Source organism: Lolium perenne, chromosome 4 (assembly GCF_019359855.2).
Source record: "Lolium perenne isolate Kyuss_39 chromosome 4, Kyuss_2.0, whole genome shotgun sequence".
In the NCBI taxonomy this organism is placed as follows: domain Eukaryota; kingdom Viridiplantae; phylum Streptophyta; class Magnoliopsida; order Poales; family Poaceae; genus Lolium; species Lolium perenne.
The window spans coordinates 347,540,773-347,566,085 of NC_067247.2; the positions used below are offsets into that span (position 1 = coordinate 347,540,773).

General features: G+C 45.2%; 2 protein-coding genes across 2 annotated transcripts; both read right to left on the reverse strand.

Moving 5' to 3' along the window:
• Positions 1-9,464: 9,464 nt before the first annotated feature.
• On the reverse strand, positions 9,465-11,416 carry LOC127297022 (uncharacterized). Its single transcript, XM_051327276.2, has 2 exons — positions 10,995-11,416; positions 9,465-10,013 (listed from the first exon to the last, which is right to left on the reverse strand). Exons 1-2 carry the CDS (start codon positions 11,129-11,131, stop codon positions 9,593-9,595), a joined length of 558 nt encoding a protein of 185 aa, XP_051183236.1. The 5' UTR covers positions 11,132-11,416; the 3' UTR covers positions 9,465-9,592.
• A 3,462-nt stretch (positions 11,417-14,878) lies between these two features.
• LOC127348010 (protein ALTERED SEED GERMINATION 2) lies at positions 14,879-24,632 on the reverse strand. The gene is made up of 20 exons (XM_051374127.2): positions 24,386-24,632; positions 23,209-23,277; positions 22,972-23,049; positions 22,385-22,519; positions 22,187-22,294; positions 20,077-20,205; positions 19,571-19,686; positions 19,362-19,479; positions 18,953-19,058; positions 18,680-18,819; positions 18,385-18,555; positions 18,201-18,311; positions 17,553-17,664; positions 16,944-17,269; positions 16,727-16,817; positions 15,858-15,953; positions 15,717-15,787; positions 15,519-15,631; positions 15,336-15,441; positions 14,879-15,177 (listed from the first exon to the last, which is right to left on the reverse strand). The coding sequence occupies exons 1-19, from the start codon at positions 24,470-24,472 to the stop codon at positions 15,360-15,362; spliced, it is 2,259 nt and encodes a 752-aa protein (XP_051230087.2). The 5' UTR covers positions 24,473-24,632; the 3' UTR covers positions 14,879-15,177; positions 15,336-15,359.
• Between the last annotated feature and the right edge of the window lie 681 nt (positions 24,633-25,313).

Consider the following 25,313-nt stretch of genomic DNA (forward strand, 5'->3'; position numbering starts at 1 on the left):
ACAGATCTTGACAACTGATTAAAAAATCTAGACCTAACAAACAATCAGGAGAACTCACCGATGATGCGTCTCGCCGCCACCACAATGGAGCCTTCACGGAATTCTTCTCACCTCGACGAGAACCCTAGTCGATTCGACTGTTAGCAAGATCACCTATATAGGCCGTGTCTGCTAGGGGCGCGACTTAAACGAGGCACCCTCGGCCGACATAAATATTAATAAGGGAATTATTATGTCGTAACATCTAGATCACACCATTGAAATAAATATGTAGAATAGACTAGTTACGGATCCAGATCAAAATTCCATATCTACCTTAGCGGTAAGACTCCGCGTCGGTCACGCCAAAGCCCTGGTTCGATTCTTCCAAACCACAATTTTTACTTAATTAAATATGTTCCTGACAAGTGGGTCACGCATGATATATAAAACTAATAATATTTAATAAAGTAACTTAGTATTATTTCGTCACCACGATCTTTGATTTCGTCACCTATTAACAGACACGATGGAAGCCCTTCCCGCTTGGGTAATGGGTGACGATTTTTTGTTCACGAAAAATCATACCGTCAAGCATTACCTTAAATGCTTGACGAAAGATGAATTCGTCACCTATAAGGACACATCCATGACGGTATGCATTTTTGTCACCAGGGTTTTCGTCAACAAATCCCCCATCTCTTGTAGTGATTACTAAAGTACTCTAGCCACTGGCTTGAGGGGAACTAGTGGTGGTTATGCAGGGTGTATGTTAGTACTACTACGTGCATATTTTTATGGGATCGCGTCATACACTCATACTACAAAGACATCTCATATCCCAATCAAACATTACTGTTCTAGTGGTGAATTTGTGTTTCCCAAGGCGTGCTGCAAGGGAAGGCTATGACAGCGATGATTCCGAAGAAACCCAAGAGTACGATGGTGAACTCCGAGGTGCTGATTCTCTAAGACACAAGATTCGGGAGGCGAGATGCCACCGAAAAGGTTCAAACCTACTCCCACTGATGCCGCCAAATATGATGGTCAGCAGGAGCCGGGGTCTTGGATAGACGATTATCTGCAAACCGTGATGTTACACAAGGGATAACAAATAGCAACAATGCATGCCTACAGCTCTGCCTGAAAGATTCAGCACGAGCATGGTTGAGAGGTCTGCCGAAGGGATCCATTAGGTCCTGGGAAGATCTGGTTGATGCTTTCGTCAAAATTTCTAGGCCACATACAAGAGGCCCGTTGGAATCGAAGAATTGCGCCATTGCCATCAGAAGCCGAAGGAATCGATGCGCGTCTACATTGGATGTTTTACTGAACTTCTAAATGCTGCCGAGGATGTATCTATTGGCAGTGCAATTGATGCCTTCAGCGACGACATCCGACGAGAATCCTATATCGAAGAACTCGGCCAGAAGAAGCCGAAGACTATTACCAAGCTTATGGAAATTTCCAATAGTTGGGCTGATGGAGAAGACCATGTGCGGAAGCCATGCCCACGCAGTGACGATGAATACGATAACTAGAAGCATGATTCAGGTCATCGGCGTGATCGCCGCAGAAGGAGAAGGAACCGTGGGTACAAAACCTTCGATGACACCAACATTGTGGCTGTCGGATACTCTGATCGATGTGATGATCAGTATGATGCTCAGCGCGGTGACAGGCGCGACGATCGTCGGGATGGTAACTGAAGTGGTTCTGGAGGAATTCGAGGCAATTACAGGGAACGACCGCCACGGGTCCCGGAATTACCGTTCGCCGAGCAGGTAAACGCTCCTTGTTACATACACGTGTACATCGAACCCAAGGACAACACCAAAAAGTCAAGTCATCTGCTCAGGGACTACAGTTTATATCTTCAGAAGTTTTATGAGTCGAATAAAGGGAAGGCGCAACTCCCGAGCCCACCACCGCCACCTCAGCATCAAGTTCAACAATTTCAAACTCGTGGCTCCAATGAATCTTTTCCTCCACCTCGAGGGCAGATGAACATGATTCATAAAACTGGCGTCTCTAGCAGAGAGATGAAAAAGCTTACGCAAGAAATTAATCTCGCGGAAGGCACCATGGCTAACGTCCCAGAATTCATCGACTCGTCCGTGCAAAGCATCTTGTTTAGCAAAGCCAACCACCTGATGTCTATTCCAAGGCTAGGCCATGCAGCTTTGGTAGTCGAAGCACAGTCCGGAGGATTCAGCAAGAGCAAAGTATTCATGGACGGTGGAAGCGGATTGAATCTGATATTCGCAAGCACAGTCAAGAATATGGGCATCTCAGCTGATATGTTGCAGGAGTCTGATACATGTTTCCACGGCATTGTTCCAACCATGCCAGCATACCCTCTCGGCAGGATCTCCTTGAATGTAGTCTTCGGGAAACCCGACAATTTCAGGAAAGAAAGGATCGAGTTCGAGGTAGTGAATTGGGAATCACAGTACCACACTATCCTTGGAAGGTCAGCTTACGCCAAGTTCATGGCTATACCGCACTACGAGTACTTAAATCTCAAGATGTCACGCAACAACGGGACAAATATCACGGTTCACGGAAGCTTTTCTCGTTCAAAAAACTGTGATCGAGAATTCCAGATGGATGCTGCTAAGTTTGGCATAAAGCAGGAAGTTAAAGCTATAGACTTCGCTCCCAAGCAGTTAGCTCTTCAGGCAAGGATTCCAAGCTTAAGGAGGTAGATGGTGGCTAGAAGACGAAGAAACAACCGGATGATCCTGCAACGGCAGTACCAATTGTTAAAGTTTCGACGGCAGATGTTAGAGCTTCAGGAGAAGGCACTAACTCTTTGGCAATAATTGCCAATGCTTCTACAGAAACTATCGGCACCATCCCAGAAGCTATCGACACTTCAGCAGACGTCGGCTAGGACAAGAAGGACCCTCGTCTTACTTAAGAAGACGAGTAGTGGCATACATCTTTATTTTTCGTAGAATTTTATTTTTAATAAGGCTTTCTTAAGCCATAAAAATTTAGCTTACCTTATCGTCGCAGACTTATTAATAAAAGTTCAAGTTTTGTTTATACGATCGATTGATTCGAGACACCCGACAAAATTTTCAAGTTTCTTCGCATAATACGGCGAGCGTCGACTTCAGAATATATGAATATAGTAAGTGAACCCGAAAAAAAAGATCGGAAGCCACCTATGATGGTTATGCTCAAAGGTTATCATCTAAGACTCGGGGAACATGCGAGTATTGCAATTGATAATAATCAAAGGGTCCTCAAAATGTATAATAAGAATACACATTGTCTTTCGCCAAAGCCTCAGGGAACCTGCGAGCATTGCAAATGGCAAGGATAATATAAGCCAAGAAAGGCCCACGTCGGTACATCGAACAAAGAGTACTAAGAGCAACGAAGTCGATAGCGAGCATAGTCTCCTTGATTTACTCGGGGGTTGCCACCAACAAAATATACACTTTCGGTTGTAGTAAAGTTGCGGTTACTACGGGTTCCTTGGACCCGCAACATAAGCTGATCACTCAAAAATTTGTTGCCGATATTTTTTTACAAAGCATCATAATACCAATGCCAAAAAGACTAGCGCGTCAAAACTTGCATCTTAGTCAATGAATACATCAAATATCGCCACCGGCGTTTGAAGATAATTCTTCTAAGTAACGATACTTTGTCAAAAGTGACAAAGGTGTCATCTTCAGGAATTTATTCACCTTTACAAAGGCTTTTTTAGATTGATACAAAGGAAAAAATCATTGATCAAGCAGTAATATGCGAAAGGGAATTTTTTTTAGAATTGGGTAAACAAGTTACATCGTACACGCGAATAAACTTACACCCAAGGTATCCGAATATTCGGGTACAAGGAGTTATCAGAAGAGTGATTTGCAATGATCATATCGATTACAACAGAATTACAGTAGTATCGAAGCTATTCATGTGGAATTCCGACTGCATCATCTGTGTTAGAGCTAACCTCCAATCTAGCAACTACAATGGAGGTAGGTTTCCTGACGGCAGGAAAGTACTGGCCCATGTTGCCATCGGCCTTCGCGATTGATTCCAAGTCAAATAAAGGATGCTGAGATAGCACAAAACCAAAAGCTGATTCGGCTCCCGCAAGAAGTTGGCTATGAACCAATGCGCGTACTCTTTCGACATTCCTGAAATCTGACATCAGAGCCAGTAGCGTTGGAGGAACTGGATTGAGAGAGAACATGGCTTTCCATATCATCCTCAAACCTCCATGGCATTTATCGAAGAATTGGTGCACCTGTTGCACCCGATCCTGGAATTTTGCAACAGTGGCAGCTTTCGACTTGTTTGTCCAGAAGACTTCATTGAATTGTGAAAGATTTATCAAAGCATCAACCCGTTCATGCACCCGCTTGTTGTCTTCGGACAAGTTCAGAGCTATGACTGAAAAAGACGATGATGCAAAGATCAGAAACTAAGAAGAATTGTCCTAACACTCAAGGGAATCGAAGGATTATCGAGTACTCACAGTTCAAGCTTTTTGTGGCATTCTGCAATTCATTTAGCGCGTACCGCTCTGCTTCAACGGCTAGTTCGTCTTTCTTCTTTATCACAGCTGCCATAGCGTGAATACCCCGCGGATCTTTCTCCATCTGAGAAATTTGGGTCCTCATCCCGTTGAAGAAGACTGGCTTCAGACCTAGCGGCCGAAGAATCTTCAACAAAAGGAGACACAAGAGTCACCTGCAAAGTACACCATTGATTGTGTGTCAAAAATATGCGCGGTGTCAATGGTTTCAAATCACTCCCATCGGGAGCGCGCAATCAAGAATAAAGACATGATAGTTGCAAAGGATGAACTGGCAACATTGCCAGCTCTGAATTCATTACAAATTGGGCTTTAGAAAAGCCATTGTTCGAAGCAAAATATCAAGTTACAATTTGGTAAGAAAAACTGAAGGAGCTTGGGTTTGTGTTGACAAGCTTGGGGCAGCTCCTCCGGCAACCAGCTTGTTAGCTTCCACTAGATCAAGAAGCTATCGTGCGCATTTGCACGCCGACAAACTAAAAGGGCTAAGATCGATAGCTATCCCATCTTGATCCTTCGGCAGCTCTGTCGTCAGCAACTCCATATCAGCTTTGAAATCGTACCCCATCAGAAGTTGGAAGCCAAGGAGAGCGACGTAGGTACGCGAGGTAAGTTTGAATACCTCGATGATGCCCTCGGTGTCGACAGAGAAAACGTTCACCAGCTTCCCTAGAGTCTTCTTCTGATCTGCCTTCGGGAAGATCATGGCATGGAATCTCGACAACACCGACTTGTTCCTCTGGAGAAGAGCTCGGACAAGGTCGCCGGACTCAATCGCCATAGAAATGGCATTGGCAGCAGAATCAGTTGGAAGCTTGCCTATAGAATCTGCAGGAATATCAGCAGCTTCTGCAAGAAGTAAAAGCAGAAGTAAGAAGCCAATGAAGTTAAATGAAAAGGAATTTGAAGACAGGGCAGTAAAATTACCCAGCAGGGCCGCGGTGGACTTGTGTAGTAGATCTTCCTTCTCCTTCTTCTGAGATTGGGCCTCTACCTTCTCCTTCTCCTCCTCCTTCAGCTTCTTCTCCAGCTGACCAAGCTCTTTCCTCAAAGAATCCGCCTCTTGCCGAGCAGTGGCAACAATTTTTACTGCTTGATCAAGCTGGGAAGATTTTGATTGAGCATCTTCTTACAGCCGAGCATTATCAGCTTGAAGCGAGGAGAATTGGGAGGCGAAGTTTTTTATAATTGTTATGGCAGCTTGGATACTCTATGAAAACACGAGTCAAATAGCGTTATGTTTACGTTAAAATTCCTTTCGAGTCTACGTTCAACTGCAAGCAGCCGAATGTAGACTCGAGGACTGGAAGATAGAGAACCATTGTCAATGAAAAGAAAAGTTGTAGTACTCACATGCTCTCCGTGAGGTGAGGATGAAGTGGCAGCTCCCGAAGGAACCTCTTTTCCCTTCGAGAGAGAAGAAGGAGTTGGAGCAAATTTTGAGAGGAGGATGAATGGAGTAGCTACCCATCTCTAACTCCCAACAATTAATGGTAACACACAAACTCCTACGAACGCCCTTTTTTATAATATTGATGATGATATGTGATATAAGTTTGTCTAATATATGGGAGGATCATGATGATTTCAAAGAAATAGATGATACCATAAGCTCATTAGATGATTTGTCTTTATGTGGTGATTCTATTCACAACTATGTTATTGAGCTTACTCTTGATGCTTGCAAATTTTACAAAAGAGGAAGAGATAAGAGCCCTCTTTATATTTCCATGTTATTTCAAATGCAAGCTACTGGTCATTATATGCATTGGCTAACAATTAGTTGTTGTTATTTATTCATATATAAAATGCCAATGCATAGGAAGAGAGTGAGATTTAAAAGTTAATGGTTTCAAATCTTGTGGTGTGCTCCATATGCTTTCAAGTGACTTTTAATTTGAACACACCTTTATATCCTTGTTAAATAGCTTTATTTCTTATTACATATTAGTGAGTTTATAAGTTTTAGGAAAATAAAAAATGTATGGAATAATAAATGAGAAGGGTGAGCAATGAAGAAATTGGGGTCCACTTTGAGCTTGTGTTGTTCATGCCAATTTAACCAATGCAAAATTCATATCATTAAAACTATTCCTACAGTAAAACAAAATAAAAATAGTGTTTTATTTTCTTTATATATGTTAGCTTCTTGAATAAAATGGTTTCCCAATAATTCATATGCTTCCCATCTTGGTAGAAATTATCATATCATTCACTACAATAAAAGTTGCCATAGCCGACGAATTGAAAGTCGCGCCATGGTTGTTGATGCCCCATGGCCGACGATTTTTGCTCTCTCCATGGTGCGTGATGAATTCTCGGGTGCGCCGGCCGAGTCAACGCAAATCCGCACCGCCAAGGGATGTAGGGCCCAGATGGAAGCCTCTCTAGCATTATTTTTTCTCGATCGCGCCATCTCGTTCAACGCTCTCCGATCGAGCCGTTTACGATGCAGGATCATGGGTCCCGCATGTCATCCTCCATGAATGAAAATTATTTTTTTATTGGATTTTTTTGACCATCTTATTTTTGGCTACTTCCTTTTTCTTTTGATTCTGTGCCGCCTTGGAAACATTGAGACCGCTGCTGCAAAATGGGATCCACATGTCATCCTCTATGTGCAATCAAGTTTCTTTTCTTGGAGTTATTTTTGGCACATGATATTTGGTCACTTGTCCTTTTCTTTCGATCTCGTGCCGCCTCTAAAACGTTGATACCGCTGCTGCAAAATGGGACCCGCATGTCATCCTCTATGTACAATCAAGTTTCTTTTCTTGGAGTTATTTTTGGCACCTGATATTTGGTCACTTGCCCTTTTCTTTTGATCCTGTGCCGCCTCGGAAACGTTGAGACCGCTGCTGCAAAATAGGACCTGCATGTCATCCTCTATGTACAATCAGGTTTCTTTTCCTGGAGTTAGTTTTGGCACCTGATATTTGGTCACTTGTCTTTTTCTTTCGATCGCATGCCGCCTCTGAAACGTTGATACCGCTGCTGCAAAATGGGATCTGCATGTCATCCTCTATGTACAATAAAAGTTTCTTTTCTTGGATTAATTTTGGCTCGTGATATTTGGTCACTTGCCTTTTTTCTTTCGATCTCATGCTGCCTTTGAAACGTTGAGACCGCTGCTGCAAAATGGGACCCGCATGTCATCCTCTATGTACAATAAAAGTTTCTTTTCTTGGATTATTTTTCACCCTCTGATTTTTGGCTATTTTCTTTTTCTTTCGATCCCGTGCCGCCTCTAAAACGTTGATACCGCTGCTGCAAAATGGGACCCGCATGTCATCCTCTATGTACAATAAAAGTTTTTATTGGATTATTTTTGGCACCTGATATTTGGTCACTTGCATTTTTCATTCGATCGCATGCCGCCTCTGAAACGTTGAGGAAGCTGCTGGTTCATGGGACCCGCATGTCATCCTCTATGTACAATAAAAGTTTCTTTTCTTGGATTATTTTTCACCCTTTGATTTTTGGCTATTTCCCTTTTTCTTTCGATCCCCTGCTGCCTTGGAAACGTTGAGGATGTTGTTGCCTCATGGGTCCCGCATGTCATCCTCTATGTACAATCAACTTTTTTTTCTTGGAGTTTTTTGACCCCCTTATTTTTGATCACTTGCCTTTTTCTTTCGATCTCAATGAGAGCACACCGACACTTTGATAAGGTGACTTCCTTCTACTTAAAGCCTATTGCTAAACCCGTTGAACTTTGGCTACTCTTTGAGTGTTGCTTTGCTTTTCTTTTGCTATTGATATGATAGGGTTCCTGACTAGTGAAGGGACATTCAAGCGTTTGTGTCATCTACCTCCTCTACAGATTCATGATGAGTCTTCATCGAGGATGACTCTTTTTCAAGTGGGGGGAGATGATACAGCCCGATCTACGGTATTTGCTGCTTCATGTACGTCAACAACAAGAACCACACTCAAGGCCGAGGTCACGGAGGTATGAAAGAGAAGAAGGAAGAAGAGGCGTCCGAGGTCACCAAGAAGAGAATACGCAAGAAGCACGACTGCTAGGCCGGATTATCCACCCCCACTAAGGCCGGATAATCCCCCCTGCCCATCCAACACTTGGGCTCAGTCCATGTAACCTCCCACTATGCTCTTTGTATTCCTAAACTACCCCTCCTTAGTGGCTTCCTATATAGGCTCCCGCCTCCCCCTTCATTAGGAAGAGTTAAATTGAGAAAAAACTTGGCTTAGACCTCCATCATCCCTAGTGGATTAGGGAAACGCCCTCCTCTCTTACACATAAATCTATGAGTTGTATCAAGACACTCTTTATGTGATTGATCTCTCACTTGTGTGATTCTACTTCGGTCTCTCACACTAGTGATTCCATCGATTGCATGCCGATTTCTTGCTCGGGGATTCCACCTCGTGTCTTTACCTTGAGTGATTCTATCGGGACGGTGGTTCAAACCGTTGAGAGCAAACCGGATTGTATCGGGTTATGTTGCATGCGTTAATCATGTTCTTGTTCGTGTTCTTCGCCATGCTTCGTGTTCTTCCCTCACCCCCTCTATTTCTAGGTTAATTTGTGAGATCAGGTCACACATCGAAGGCTTAGCCCCCATCACCTTCGTTGCGAACACGCCCCATGATTGCTACATGCACGTCGTGGCGTAGACATCGCCACATGACCAAAACCGTGCCCATGCAAAGCGAGTTCACGTTAACTGTGTCAGTTGTATTCAAACCCCAACTCAACATCTTCTTAACCGCAGCGATGTAATGAAAAAAAGGTTTATATTGAAAGCATAAATTAGGGAGGTTTTGTCTAAACCGGCCGGCACTCAAAATAAGCGGATGATCGAAATGCATGTTTCTTTGGCAACTCGCATGTTCTTTTTTTTTTCGCGGAAGCAACTCGTCATGTTAACAAGTACTACATGAATCAGAGCTCATCATCACACACAGCTAGAACTCCACGGCCGCACCTACTCTGTAGTACATGCTTACATGCATAAACGCATGCAATCATCCACGAAAACCAAAATTAAGAAACCATGTACATGTATGTGCATCTATATCTTGTCGTTAAGTTAGCTAGCTGCTGATCACCTCTTCCAAGAGCTTGTACCGCTGAACCCTCGGCCTTCCCCGCGGGACGCCAGGAGAAAGCGGCCCGGCGCCTCGGCTGGCACGGACGACGCCGCTGCCCAGGTCCGACGCCGACCGCCGCAGCACGAGCCGCCGCCGCTGTTGCTCCTTCTTGATAGGCTTGTTCAGCTCTGCCGTGAAGTCACTCCGAGCGGCGACCTTCGCCGGCAGTGGCACCGATCTGGCGCCGCCGCCGCTGCAGGTCGAAACATCATCTCTGCAGTGAGCAGCCGGCCGAGGCCGGACTGGCGCTTTGATCGTGGATCTCACTGGGCTAGGAGTGGCGCCACCGCTTCCTTGGCCTGCGCTCAGGCACCAGTTGCATGTCCCGTACGCCTCCGCCTTCGGATACCGATCCGTGCAATACCTGATGTGTATAGATTTAGCTATGAAGTGTGTACGCGCATTCGCAAAACAAAAAGAAGTGTACGCGCAGTGCATGATGTGCACCTAGCTATGTGAGGTCGTGTCATGCATGTACGTTATTGCATGCACTGATGCACACATTTCAGGTTGTAGACACGTGAAAGATCAAAGAACTGAAATGTACTGGCGACTGTCGTCGATGCATTGCAGAATCGAGTTAGCTGAATGTGTACATAAGGTCAGCCAGCATATATACAGCTTTATATCTACATCGATCGGATATGTCTACAGATCTAGGCCGGGCCCGTTTTTGTTTGACAAATATATAAGCTATACATCGAATCGTGCAAAAAGTCGGAACAATTTAATTTTCTGGAAGTACGTACGGGGCAGGGTGACGAAAAAGATATATGGGGGATTTATATATGCCAAAGGTGTCACCAAATATATCGATGACAGCTCTGGTTCAGATGAAGTCAAGCAGGAAACTATTCGATTAACTGTGCTGGCATTGTGTGCACACAAGTACGTGCGTATTGGGGATTCAAACTTTCAAAGTAGATGCTGATTGAGAAAGAGAGTGACGGATAGCCATATATGTCTGAATCAATGCGTGGATATATATTAGCTGATTTTATGTGCACATGTTTCGTTTGTGTTGTATAATCGCTATGAATTTTTCCACAACATCATCCAGAAAAGAAGAATGATTTCACAAAAATCTTTCTTGTAACTGCACAAATCTGCCATAGCTAACTGGCCGTAAGCATGGCAAAGCCGTAGCTACTTCGTCCAACGATCAAATTAGCTAACCTAATCCCACATCGAAGAATATGAATATCCACCCAGAGCAAACATATGCATGTAACCCAAAATAAATCCTTATAATCATACAGATGCCAACAAAAAACTACGAAAATCAACTCCCGCTGTCCCACAAAATGCGTACGCGGACAGAAAGGGGTAAGATACAGATACATACGTGTGCTGGGAGCGGACGGAGCAGGCGGAGCAGTGGAACAACTCCGGCAGGAGGCCATGGTCGCCGCACATGCAGCAGACGGCGGGCGGCGGGCTGCATGCGCCGGCGGCGGAGCCCGACTTGTTGTCGCTCCCCATGGAATCAAACTATTTATGGATATACTGGCTGGCGCCTGGCGATCGATTGATCTCAGATGGATGGGAAAAGCTGCCGCATATATATGGTCGATCGATCGATCGATAGCTAGCTAGGCTTTCTTCTTGGCAAACTGGTTTGGGAAGGAAGGAATTGGTGGTGGTGCCGATAGTAATGCTAAGCTGACCTGGTGTCTGCAGTCTTCACACATCTCAAGATCTTGCGGAAGCTACCCTCTTTTGTCGTCCTCTGCCTCTCCCCCCATGGCGGACATTGTGTTCTGCCCTTTTTTTCTTCTTCTTTTTTTTGCTTTCTGCTAGCTGGCTTTTGCCTCTTGGACCCTGGACTTTTTGTTTTTCATGTTAAGATCTGCGGTAAACTCAAGAAAATATGATACCAGAGCCAATCACTTTGGCTGCAAACTTGTGCACTGAATTGACAATATATACTCCCTCCAGGGAAAAATAAGTGCATATTAGCTTTGTCCTAAATTAAACTTTATAAAGTTTGACCAAGTTTATAGAAAAAATATTAGTATCCATAATAACAGATGTATACAATATAGAAATTTCATTTATAATGGATGTAATGATATTGTTTTGATAGAAAAGTTAAATGCTTGTGCATTGTCGTTTATTACCCGAGATGTGTTAACGTATACATCATCATAGTTCCTAACTTTTTGTAAAAAGGACTCAAAATATACATCAATAGAATGAACCAATCAAAAGATTAGGATACATATGTCTAGTGCATATATATGATAATAGTGGTACCAACTCCAAAGCATAATCTATCAGGTTGAGCGGACAACAACTAGCTCAATCTTTATAAGAGTATATATGCACATGATTATTGATAAATGGTTTGTTGTAGCACGCAAGGTTTGAATCATTGTAAGACAACATGAAATATTAAGGACATGAATAAACCTCGGTTTTTAGATTTTCCTGTGTGCAATACATTTTCTCTTTCTTCGCAAAAATCCACTGAATCTATTGATAAGCATCAACAGCAGTACAAAGATTCTCAAAAGTAATAAATTAATGGACCCAAAGACGTGCCGACGTCCTCGCCACTCCCTCACTGGAGCCGGGTAGTAGATCAGCTTATTGAAGCAGACGTGCTAATGTCCCAAAGGAGAAATGCATGAGAATTGAATGCATCGCTAATGATGAGAACTGTAGATTGAAAAAGACAGAGCTGCAACCATACAAACAAAAATGAAAATAGATATGATCCCAGGAGATCAGGTAGACACACACCTCCACACACCCTCCGCATGTACTAGGTGCACCACATGAACAGGGATAGTGTAGGGAGGACATTATTCTAACTTACGGATCGATGTCGTCACCGCTTCATGATCCCGGAGAAGACACTAAAACATCCTAATAGAAGGACAGAAACCCTCCCACCGGCGAATGACCGTGGTCCGACGCACCTCCAAGGCCCCAAGGGCCGGTGGAGGCGGAACGAACTGGCGGCATTGCCCAGTGAGGGGACGAAAACACCGGATCGCTTTTTCTCTCCCTGTCCCTCGCGACTGTCTCCATCGGCAGCCCCAATAGCCTCCCCAATATGGAAAATGTGCTCTGATTTCGGTGCCCCCAATACAAAAAGCAGTTGTCGGTGAACCCCTTAAAATAGCTGGCAACAACACCCCATGCGCGACACTTGGGAAGGCTATCGGAGCTGCTGACGCCTCTCTCTCTCTCCCATGCATGCAACTGCCTGTCCCACATGCGGCCTCTCAAAGTCTAAAGATTCCCTCTCTTTACGTCTTGTCCCCACCGACATGTATGTTATCGACGTCGTACCTCATGTGGTCCCTACGGATATTGGGTTTGTCAGTATGTGCTACCGGCGGTCCCAATAGCATAGCCGAAATGTTGTTGCAGGCTACGATTTGGAAGTCTCCACTGAAGATGCTCTTACATTTCTTTATGTTGTACACGAGCGTGCGGAGGTACACGACGTGAAATAAACATTAAAGAAAATATACATTATAACAGTCTCTACTGGTACACGTTTTGGAAGTGCATGCGATCTATGTTTTCTTTGACAATTCTATAGAAAAAACAAAAGAGAACATGTCAGGTTGTACTCCTCTAAATATCACGTCTCACAAGGGTCAGACCACAAAATAAACATCGTGGCCTTTCCAGTGGCAAAGCCGTGAATGGTAATCCATCGAGGGGCAAACGCTTTGGCCGACGAATCATTGCGCTTGGGTGGACGGACAACGTTGGACGGCGGAGCAGACGCGGGGCCTACCGCTAAACGTACACCCTCCCCGCCCCGTCACGCCGACAGCGAGGACCCGGCAGACGGACGGACCTCCCGTCAGCGATCGATGGCAGCCACCGTAAATCAGGGCAAGACGAGGGGGGAGCTGAGGAAGGACGACCGGGGGGTCGGTGGGCTCGTTTGACTGCGCGCCTCCACGGCCAATGGGAGTACGTACGGCCCGCATTACGCCACGTGACGGGTACTCGTACTTTATATCGCTGTAGGAAACTAGAATACCGGCCATCCACGCGACGAGCAAAGCGCTACACGGCGAGTACAGCGACCGCTTCTTTTTCATCGCCTCAGTTTTTGGCGTGGTGCGTGCGCGACTGCGCGGGTACATGGTCTATACGTGAAGGTTTGGCCTTTTGACTTTGTTTTTTCACCTTTGGAAACCTCGACGAGTTAGCTTGTTAATTAAGGACGTGGACAGGAGACTTCGTAGCTAGCTAGTGCGTGCAGACGTGGGATTACCACTCTGATCTTCGCTTTTTCTTTTATAAAAAGCTTGCTGAGATACATAAAGCTTGCCAGAAGAAAATAAAGTTATACTACTATAGCGTGTCCGTGTGATTCGATAAAGGCGACGCGATCGGCACTTCGATGAGATCACGCAGAGACCCAGCTGGATGGCGCCATGGCGCTATGGATGCGTCAGGAGACCTCTTCCGCCAGCAACTAGCTAGGGCGATGGTTTGGTTATTCTTGGTGGTCCATTCCTGACTTCTCCCCGGCACTAGTTTGGTTTAATGAAATACGACTGCTCCTCACTACCTAGTGATAGGTTGGAGCATTCTATATTCTTCCAGCAGCAGCTACTACCATGTTAAATTACAAGGGAAACCGCTTGCCGACGAACCTACTTCAACTATACCCGCAGCGGCTGCGGCAGCCGACAGATGCAACGACGCCGGCCGAAAACATACCAAAGAGACATCATCCTCGAAGAAACTGGGGCATTAACAAACCGCCGGCTGGGCCTTGCCGCGCAGGGGCGACACAATACAAGATTAAGCAAGCAAAACAAGCAGGGGCGACACAATACCAGATTAAGCAAGCAAAACAAGCCAAGCCAGCCAAAGCAGCGCCACGGCTACCGTCACTTCCGTGTGCTGAGAATCCATCTTTTGCTTTTGTAAAGGAAAATGTGTCCAATTGGTTTTTGTGTTAATGTTGCCTTCCGTGCCTGCCTTGCTGTTCAGCCAACGATACATTGTATCGCAACAATACGCACTGTTTCCACAGAGCTAAAATATCGTGTCAACACCTCGAAAGAAGAGAAGAATCGTGTAAAACATTCATGTGGGCCAAATGGGTATGCAAAACCACACATGGTACATAGATCGTATATGTCTACATTGCAGCTTGTACCCCATGTCTCACTTGTATAATCCACGAACAAAGAGACTTGCCCAACGTAGCAACCGAGTAGCCAACCTGCCCTACGGACCAACAAATAACATAACATTATAGCAGATGGCTCTACTATACCAGCATATACATATGCACAAGACTTCGTCTTCCCACAATCTGTACACGTGAATGGATCCACGTCACATATCAACCAACATCATTGCAATGTTTATTCACAGCACGAGCAACAACTTCAATATCAGCACACCTGCATTACCATCTAAGCATGTGTGCACAACATTGCCTACTATTGCAACAAGGCCTTGCAATTCCATTTTTATCTAAACATTCGCTGCTTGTATCTTGGATGAAATGTCCCCGTATTACCCTTTCCCCTGAAAAGCTGAAAGAAAAGAACATGTCAAAATACCAAAATCAGGGAGCAAACGAGAGGTCTCACATTATTTTTTCTGCGAGGTCTAAACTGTATCCAGTGACCCAGTTCAACATAAATCTTTGTTGAAGTTGTGCTGACTAATTATATCAAGCGAACAGCCGTACCTCAGGTGTCTAAACCATAGTAAATCAAGTCTGCGCACACTCTAAAGGATGTAAGCTTCCTTCCGCAAACTCATGCATCCTAAATCGTTCCAAGTACTCAAAAGGCCTGCACATAGAGATATAACAATCTATGCATGAGAACGGAAAGATCTTAAAACTCCTAGTGAAGGTTTGACAGCTTACAAGAAAAGTTCACGGTTGCGGGATAACTTCTTCTGATTGTTCTCTATGACACTTAACACATCAATTTCTGGTCCAGCAACCATACATGTACCTTCTGCATCCGGTGTCCACAACTAACAATAAACAAAGACGAGAGAAGAATGAGGACTGCAATGTTTAAGTGCTTCAAGAAAAGAAAAAAACGAACATATCTTATACCTTTATTGTATTGTCAATTCCACTTGTTGCAACAGCACAATCATGGGGATGAGACTGTATACAGTTCACAACTATAAAAAGACAAGGCGCATGAGAAACAGTACTCAAGGGATAGCCGCAGTAAGATGAAATTGCAATTACCAGATCCATCTCCTGCAAGCATTTTGATAAGCCTTCCTGTTCTTTTTTCCCATATGAACCATCTACCATCATCACTTCCGCTCGCAATAAAATCGCCTGTCGTCAGAGCAGTGCAGAATTAGACACATTTAGAAGATTTTAACCTTATAAAATTCATGGGAAAACACATACTTTTAGTAAACTATCACAAAACTATGGTTTACGAATTATTTTTCCACAATAAGACGCTCCCACACTATATTTTCACAAAAACTGGTCCGCTTTGACAAGTCAATCACAGGATTAGACTTTTTATGATTTCATGTTCAAGTGACCCATGGTAATTCCGGCGACACATGGACTCAATACATCAGTATGTAACATCTTGGTTCATGCTACCATGGTGGGAATCTAAATTTTTTTCGAAATGGGGGTATCCCAAGCCTCTGCATCAAAGGTGGTAATCTAATGGGCTTCTACCATGGTGGCCTCCCAATGGGCTTCCTACATTAATTCAAGGAAATTAATTAATGCAAGTGATTCTTGCATAAGCTAATTATGCACCAAACCAGAATCTATGATCCATTGCGCACTCCAGATACCAAATTCCAAAATCAAATTTAAATCTTTACTGGTTCATGACTTGACTTCTGAACATCCAAGGGCATCTGATAACATAGTTTTCTAGAGCGCGTTAATAGCATAGTTTTCTCGAGTGCGCAAAAGCTTTGCACTTCTATTAATTAGAAAGCACTGCCAACTACAAGAAACCGACAGCGTAAGACATTTTCATTAACAAAAATCTGTCATGCAAGTGGTTGATAGGAGGCTTAAATGTGTAAGTAAATAACTGAACATAAATGCAAGAAGAAATAGCTCAACATCCTAACCTCGTTCACCAAGAAAGCTAGCTTGTTTTATATCTGTCCCCACGTTGCAGTGGGCAACATATCTTTGTTTCATATCAATGGCAACCTCTGGCTATATTGCACAACAGGATGGTGTTAAATCCATCCAATGTCAGTATAGAGCCAAACAGAGTATCTCACACTAGAAACTTCAAAAATCAGATAAAGGAATAGAATGAGAAAGAAAGAAAGAAAGAACCTCATAGGCAGAATCACCATTACTGGTGGACTCAATCGATCGATTCTCAGCAGACTGTTCATTAGGTTCATCCTCTCTTCGGTGAAATCTTAAACTTAAACTACCTGGAGCAGCACCTGGATCACTATCACGGCTTTCGTCACCCGATACTGATGTGTCAAAGTCTAACTCCATGTCATCATCGTAATCTGAATCTTCTCGACCTTCCTGTGATGATGACCCACTAACATCCGCTCTAAACAGTAGATCACTCAGTGACCGTAACCTTCCATGACGTGCATCATTGTTAGTATTTCCTTGATCTTTTTTGTTTTTCTCGTGTTCAGCTGTTTGAACAACATAAATCAATCAGATATTTCAAAAGTTTAAGAGCAACATATCACATCTTCTGCACAAAAACAACTAAATCTTGAATCCATTGGCATCTTACAATTCACAATTTCAATAATGGAATATTAACAGGTTACTGAGCTATGTGCACTGGAGAACAACAGCTACATCATCTTTCAGTATGTAAAAGCTACTCCATAACAATCTCTGAAATTAAATTCATATGTTTGTACTGTAGATATGTTAGAGAAAATAATTGTTTGTGTCAAATCTACTCACCAGCAGCAAGTCGCTCCTTTATATTTTCCACTTGTTTAGCCGACACCGAATTTGATGGAACAAGACTACGTGCGGCTTCGGCATATTCACATGCCTCCTTCAGTCTTCCCAGCTACACAAAGCATACCACGTATTTGTAAGAGATGAAGAAATACTGAGTTTCAATCTCTTCATTCATCGGTCCAGAACAAAATGAAGGCAGTTTAGGACATAGAGAAATACAGTCAGAACAAGACGCGTCAATAAGTAGAGTACGCATGGTTATGGTATTATATTGACAAAGAATAGACAGCACAAATAATACATTTAGAGACGCTTGAGCACATCGTGGCATTTAAAATATCCTACCAGACAGAAAGCAACTAGAAGCACCAAGGTTATATCAATTTTGTATGATGGTGCAACATTATTTTCAGTATGGGCACTTGATTGACAGTTCAAAATTTGCTAGACAAACTTTTGGCATGCAAACATTTGGCAACTCCTTAACATGCAAAGAATCGGCAAGTTTTGAGAGGTTGGCAAGGTAAGTTGGTAACCAACCAATTGGCAGCCAATATTTTAGCTTGTCTAAATACCAACAGGACAATGTTGGCTCCAAACCAACCATGCCCCGCATACACTCTTGAAAAAATTACACATTTTTACCTGTAACAGTGCCTCAGCCATGAACAAGTGTGCCTGGAATGATGTAAAGTCAATATTCCTTGCTCTGTTGCAATCCCGAATAGCCATGTAAACATCATTTTTCCACCTCCGCTGCAAAACATCATTTCAGAATCTATACATTTAACACGGAATAGAGATCTGATATAAACAAATGCAAGCGAACCTTTAGGTACAACCCTGCCCGGGTACACAAGCAATCATAGATGAAGCTATCATCGATATCAGATTCCATAGCCTCGAGTATTTCACAGCATGCTTCAATCCCATGCATCAAGTTGGTGCCTGACTCCAGAGATTTTATCGCAAATTGCATAAGTTTCTTCACAGTATCTACCTGAAGCGGATGCCATGAAAAGCAGAGGGTTTCAACATTTCTAGCAGACCAGGCAACGTATGTGATATGAAGAGGTCATATTTACAAACAAGAAGCACAAGTGCACAGAGACAAGATTGTTCACCCTAGATGAATTTCTTGAAGTTGCTTTTGCAGGAAAATTATTTCGTCTTGACTTTTTTGTTGCTGGTTCCTTGTGGAAAGGCGGTAAACATAACTGATCACGTACATCATCTGCTGTGTATCTCACTGAACTCATGTTGTCTGAACACATAAACAGATACATTAACCAGTATACTATTTAATATATCAACACTGGCAGTAGACTGAAAAAAGAAATAGTGTGATAAACTGATAATTAAAATGAGGATAAACAAAGGGATCCAACCAATCATACCTGGGTCAACATCAAACAGATATACATGTTCACCACTGTAACTCAAAAGAACCTCCTTCCCATCTGGGCTGAACGCAACATGTGTAAGGTGCAAATTTGACTTCCTCTGATTACAAAGCAGAGACCAGAAGTCATGAATGTAAGAGAAATGGCGTTTTGAAAGCTTCGGGTATAACAAAATTCTGAACTCGAACTGAACGAAGTTGCCAATTCTAGATTAAATGTTCTGGAACAAGTTGTGGGAGAAAGTGAATTTCTTCAATATTTTCTACAATAATCATGTTGAAATTTGTCCGCATAGAGTATAAGAGCAGTCAAGATGATGCCAGCAAGCAATAATCTCTGTCAGCTTTGCCATGCACGATTTGGAACAGAACAGCAGGCTGTTCAAGCACAAGAGTGAACTTACAGTTTCAGCAAGGTGCAATGGACAGAACATTTTAATGCAAGGGGGTGGCTTCCTTGCTGTTTGACATGAACTCAATGGCGGAAGCATTCTCCTATCGTACAGCCGGGCAAATGCATCACTGCATAAACATTAAATTGTGAAGTGCTATTCTTGAAAGTTCAAAGAAGCAAGGCCTGTCATGCACTGGTTAATTTATGACAACAAGTTACCTCCCACCAACAAGGAGCTGATGGGGACGAACAGAGCTAATATCACAAGACTTAAACGCCAGAGGTTGTCTGGGGAGATCAGCTAAAGACTTCTTTGCTCCACATCGTAGATCTAGCTGTCAGAAACACATGTAATGCAAAACTGGGATTAAGACTCAACTAATTTTACAGCCAGCATTTATCCTAAGAATGTAATTGTCCTGGCATTTCCAATAGGACTCATAAGAACAAAAAAGCAAAACACCAATCCTAGAAGCAGGTGACTGAAAGCCACAACATGCTGATCACAGAGTTGAACTGATTGTATGATGTCCAAATAAATGCAGCATTACAGGTTGATTCATCTGGTATATTCCCGTAGTGAAATTGGCCACTGTATTTGGCTTTCAAGGACCAAAAAAACAAAAACAAAACCTAACTCAAAGTGCAATTAAATTACATGCTCCATGAGAAGAATACACCTAACAACCACAACAGAAGCCGAACCCAACGGTTGGAATACTCACAAGCACATTACGACATTCCTGGTTAGCTGATCCTGCACGAGGACAGGAACTGCACTCCCTAAGATCATGCTGTCTTAGAGTACCGTCCTCACTTGCGCTCCACACAACATTAGGGTTGCCAACTTCGACCTACATGCAAAACATAATTATGAATGTTGAACCAGGGAATGCAAAACTGTTAGAGTACGTCATGGGCCTGAGCCCGTTAGTCTTATGGTTTGCTTAGGGGTCAAGTAAGCCTTGCTTGGGAGTCAAGTAAACCTCTCTATATATGGAGAGGAGACGTATCAATCTAAGGAAGCAAGAATTAAGAAGGAAATCCCTTCCCTCTTGCCACCGGCCGTGGGCAAGGCCCCCGGCCGGCCCTTTCGCGCCATCCCTCTAGCAGCACCATAACACTTGGTATCAGTTTTCCCGGGTTCGATCATGTCCAGCCCTCCACCGAGTTCTTCCCACCCACCGCCACTGCAATCCGACGTCCCCGCCGTTCTCTCCCCGGCGGAGATCACCGCAGCCCTCCGCGATCTCGCCACCATGGTCCAGGAGATCCACCTCTACTTGGCTGGCCCCTACGGGCCTCCGCCGCCGGCGGCGCTGCTGCCGTGGCAGCCGATGCACCAGGCGGCCTCCGCCACGATCGCCGGACCGCTGCAGCCGACGCTGTTGCTGTCGTCGCCACCACCCGACGCCGGGCTGCTGCAGTCCCCGCTGCCGTTGTCCACCATCTCCTCGGCGCCGGGGGTCCCTCTTCTCCAGCAGCCGGCCGCCTTCTTCCCCACCGGGACGCTGCAGCAGCAACAGCAGCTGCTGCCGCCACCAACGCCGCCGCTGCAGCTGCTGTCCTCACCGACGCTATCCCTGCCGTTCGGTGGGCAGCTGCAACAGCAGCAGCAGCTGCCGTCGCCACCAACACCGCAGCAGCGGCTGCTGCCGCCACCGACGCCGTCCCTGCCTTTCGGCGGTGTGGGAGCGACCTTGGCCCCGGGCTCTACATCGACACCGCCCGGGATGCCCTTCCACCAGGTCCGTTTCCCTCCGTCGCCGTCACCGCTTCCGGCTTGGATCGCTATCCGCCACGTATCGGCGGCGGTGAGGCTGCAGGCTGCTGCACGCGGCCTCCTAGTACGTCGGCGTGTGCGGGAGATGCGTGATCTGCAGCTGCAGCTCCTTCAAGTTGCGCTTCGTTGCGCAACGGACCTCGATCTCGTCCGCTGCGTTGGGGATTTTGGGTGTGCGGTTTCCCCCACGGGCGGCGGACATGCTGTTTTTCCCGCGGGCAACGACCTCAAAGTCTACGCCATCGACAGTCATCCGGCGGGGAGAAGGCATGGTGTCACCGACAGGAGCGCACCGCGTAGCACCACTGCATTCCGCCGCCGGCCGCCACGCGGGCACCTTTTGTCCCGCTGGTTTCCATGGGATCCAGGTGGTTGTACAGGTGCACGTCCGACGGGCGGATGGTGTCCACTTTATGTTCAGGGGTCAACAATAAAGCGTCCCAGTCTATTTTAGGTTGAGAGTAATAAAACAAGCCGAGATGTAAAAGCTCGTTTTTAGGTGTTAGGGTTGTGTTGCGTCGAGTCATGGTTTGTTTAGGTTGCAGCTCGAGGACGAGCTGCATGTCCAGGTGGGGTGTAGTGTTAGAGTACGTCATGGGCCTGGGCCCGTTAGTCTTATGGTTTGCTTAGGGGTTAAGTAAGCCTTGCTTGGGAGTCAAGTAAACCTCTCTATATATGGAGAGGAGATGTATTAATCTAATCAAGCAAGAATTAAGAAGGAAATCCCTTCCATCTTGCCACCGGCCGTGGGCAAGGCCCCCGGCCGGCCTTCTCGCGCCCTCGCAGCTCTCTCTCTCCCTCCCAAACCCTAGCAGCCACATAACAAAAACATGTATGCATCAGTAAGTACAAGACCTCTCAAGTAGTGCAAAGGCCCGAAAATAGGACATCATTATTTCTTCTTCTCCTATGGATACTAATATATACAAGGGTGTACATTCAGGACCAACCTCAGAGCTTTGTCAACATTAGACAATGCAAAGAGAAATTCCTTCATGTTCTACGATTCCAAATTTCAAATCATGGCCCTTGGCATAAGATTAGGATCTTACAGCTAGTTTTTTGACCCTCCTTGAGTGACATTGGTAAAGTGCAGCTGGCTCCATCAAAATTTCCCTAGGCCTTACGCCACTTAAACGAGACAAATTGAAAACACGAACCTGGAAAAGAATCAATAAACCACACCTGAAAACAATGCCTCAGAGTAACTGGGAAACAAACAAGTAAAATAAATCCCAGAGAAATGGTACCTGAGCATCTCCTGCTCCTGAAACTACTACTTCATCAGATGTTTCCGGGACAAATTTCGTGCAAAATACATTTGCAGAATGACCAGTATCAATTTCGTGCAACAGTTCTTGATTATCATAGCGCCAGATGTTGACCTGCAGAAGCATACATACAGAAGGACATTGAATCAACCATCGAACTCTCCAGTTGTCCTAGTCCAAGAATATGCCATTGGAAATAAAACCCTGCACATAGAAATGTTCTACTTTGAGAGAAAATGGCCTTATATCATCGAGATTTGTTTCTAACTAAGTTTTGTTCCACATCAATAAAAAGTGAAATGAGCAAGGGCCAGGCCGCCACCGCCTTAGTGGTGCGCTACATCTTCGCCCGGATGTAGTGTTAAGTGATTCTGCTGGGTTTCATATCTAGCCTACCCTAACTTGCTTGGGAAAAAGTCTTTGATGTTGTTGTATGTTGTTGTATCAGTAAGCAAAGGTGAAGCACTGAAACACTTGTATATTACAAGACAACAGACAAGGAGTTCATGCAACTCTACCTACAGAGAACATGAGAAGAATGAACGAGAAATTTATCCGAAACTTACTCTAGTGTCATCTGATCCTGATATCAGAAGTGAGCCATTTGAGTTCCATGCAATAGCATTCACGCAACCTTCATGACCCTGTTAAATAGCAAACCAAAAGGCAATCCCAGTAAAAATCAAGGAAAGAGTAAGTAACTTCACTACTTCAGCATCCTTCTAAGCAAATAGACATATCTCCCTGTTATTGCGAGGAAACTAGTATAAATGGTAAGGTGAACAACAACAAAAGTCAAATACCTCAATCTCCTTCTCCAAAGCAAGCCTCTGTACTAGAGAAGAGTGGAACTGCATTTTCTTAGTAACATCCTGGAAAAGAAGAAACAGTTAGTTGTATCTAGCTGCATCACCGTTTATTCTTCGACTGAATCAAATACAAGGTTCCTGATACTAGTTTCCATGAACCCAACTCACATTCAGTGTCCATTCGAGGAGACCATATACACAAAAGCTAAGGGGAAAACACGAGTTGAAAGTGATAAATAGCTGGATCAAGAGGACAGCACCTAAGATCATGACCTCCCAAACTCCCATCACAGTTCTAACTTCTAAGAGAGGATCAGCACAAGTATACATTGGTATTCAATAACATTTCCCAAGTAACCAAATAACTGACTACTTACAAGTCATAAACTGTGAGCCAACATTACTTTCGAGACAATATTGGCAGCAAAACCGAATAACTCTGAACGAAGTGATAAAAAAGGCTGCCAGTAGCACAATCCGCACTAAGCCGTTACCTAAACAACTCAATAATCTTATGCCCAAAAAAAATCTAGCTCCTACGAATTCAACTCACAGTCAAGTGTCCATTCAAGAAGGCCATATACACATAGCGTAAGGGGAACACAATTTCACAGTGATAAATAGCTGGCTCAAGAGGATATCACATAGATTATGACCTCCCAAACTCCCATAACATTTCTAATTTCAAAGATAGGATGAGCATACAGCACACATTGGCATCCAATACCATTTCCCAAGTAACCGAACAAGTCACTACATAGAAGTTGCGATCCAACATTGTGTAAGACTTGATGCGGTGCAGAGATTGGCATTAAAAAAAAAGGGGGGGGGGGGGGGGGGGGGGGGCAACCGCTACCACAATTCGCAGCACCAACCCGTCGGCAACACAGAAACGACTGAAACAGAGACTGATTCCCCACGTCCATAAACCCTCGTAAATGTCAGCTCGGTCGAGAACCGCCGCTGGAGAAACGCAACGCCCCGGCGACTCGCGGCCCATCCGGAAGCGCAGCACTCGGGCGATTGCGCCAGAGAGAGTCCGCCATCCCTAGGGAGCGAAATCCCCGCCGATTCGAGCGATTCGGCCCGGAGATGTCGCCAGGGAGCTAAGCACAGAGGGAAGGCGCCGTGCGTAAAACAGAAGGGGTCGGGCGTTCCGAGGGGTCCTTACGGGGGGGCCGTGGAGGCTGCGGGCGTCGAGTAGATCGGTGACGCCGCCGTCGCAGAAGCGCCACCGCAGCTTCTCCGCCGCGTCCATCTCCGGCCTCCGGGCGCCGGCGGGCGTGGCCCCGGCGGCAGCTGCACTCCCGCCTCCCCGATCGCCGGCCCGCGGGCCGATTTGGGTGGATGCTTCCGGAAGCTCGTGCGGCTTCCAGACGAGGTGGGCGGAACACGGAATGGGATTGGGTGCGCTGCGGCCTGCGGGGGGTTTGTTCCAGAGAGGGCTGCTGCTTTGCCTTCGCCGCCTGGGGCAGAAGCGGCTAGTGGGACCACGGACACGTGGAGTGTGACCTCGCAGGTGGGTCCCATTTTTCAATCTTTTTTCGTCGGTGAGCGTGGCCGTCCGATCCAGAACCAACCGTCGGAAGATGGTCTGGCAGATGCTTCGAGAATTATAATTCTCGATAAATACCGTCGGAATTTGGCTCTCGTACAGTCGTACTACGTCCACCGGCAGCCCGATAGGTATTTGGGGGGCAGCGTGATTTTTTTTTGCTTCCGGCGCGCCCCAAAACACGTTGGTGTGATTTCGAGCCCAATAGAAACGTCGGTAACCATGTGCCAATCTTTTCGTGAAGGGCGCGAATTGGACGCGCCGGCACCTCGCGGCACGTCGGTTTTCACGGGTGGGGCCGTCTTGGCAGCAACTCGAAGGCGACGGCAACATCATAATTGCGACGCCTTGGCCCCTGCCGATGAAAACCGGTCCACGCGTAGACGCCGCCATAAATGCGACGCCTTGGCTGTTGTGCGGCTAGTTGGCACCGCTTATTAGTACGCCATCCACCGCGCTATTCCTTGTACTCTCCACCGTCGTGCTATCCTCTCCTCTCCACCACCGCCGCATTCCTCTGCAGAATAATGCCACCGCGGCTACA

Bases quoted from the DNA above. Each gene is read 5' to 3' on its own strand.
- LOC127297022 (XM_051327276.2), bottom strand. From the start codon at position 11,131: ATGGGGAGCGACAACAAGTCGGGCTCCGCCGCCGGCGCATGCAGCCCG. The intron at 10,014-10,994 runs GTATGTATCTGT...TATACACATCAG, and splicing joins TCCGTCCGCTCCCAGCACAC to GTATTGCACGGATCGGTATC.
- LOC127348010 (XM_051374127.2), bottom strand. From the start codon at position 24,472: ATGGACGCGGCGGAGAAGCTGCGGTGGCGCTTCTGCGACGGCGGCGTC. The intron at 23,050-23,208 runs GTATTTGACTTT...GCTATTTAACAG, and splicing joins CTTTGGAGAAGGAGATTGAG to GGTCATGAAGGTTGCGTGAA. The intron at 15,632-15,716 runs GTATAAGATATG...GTTTATTGTTAG, and splicing joins GAATTGACAATACAATAAAG to TTGTGGACACCGGATGCAGA.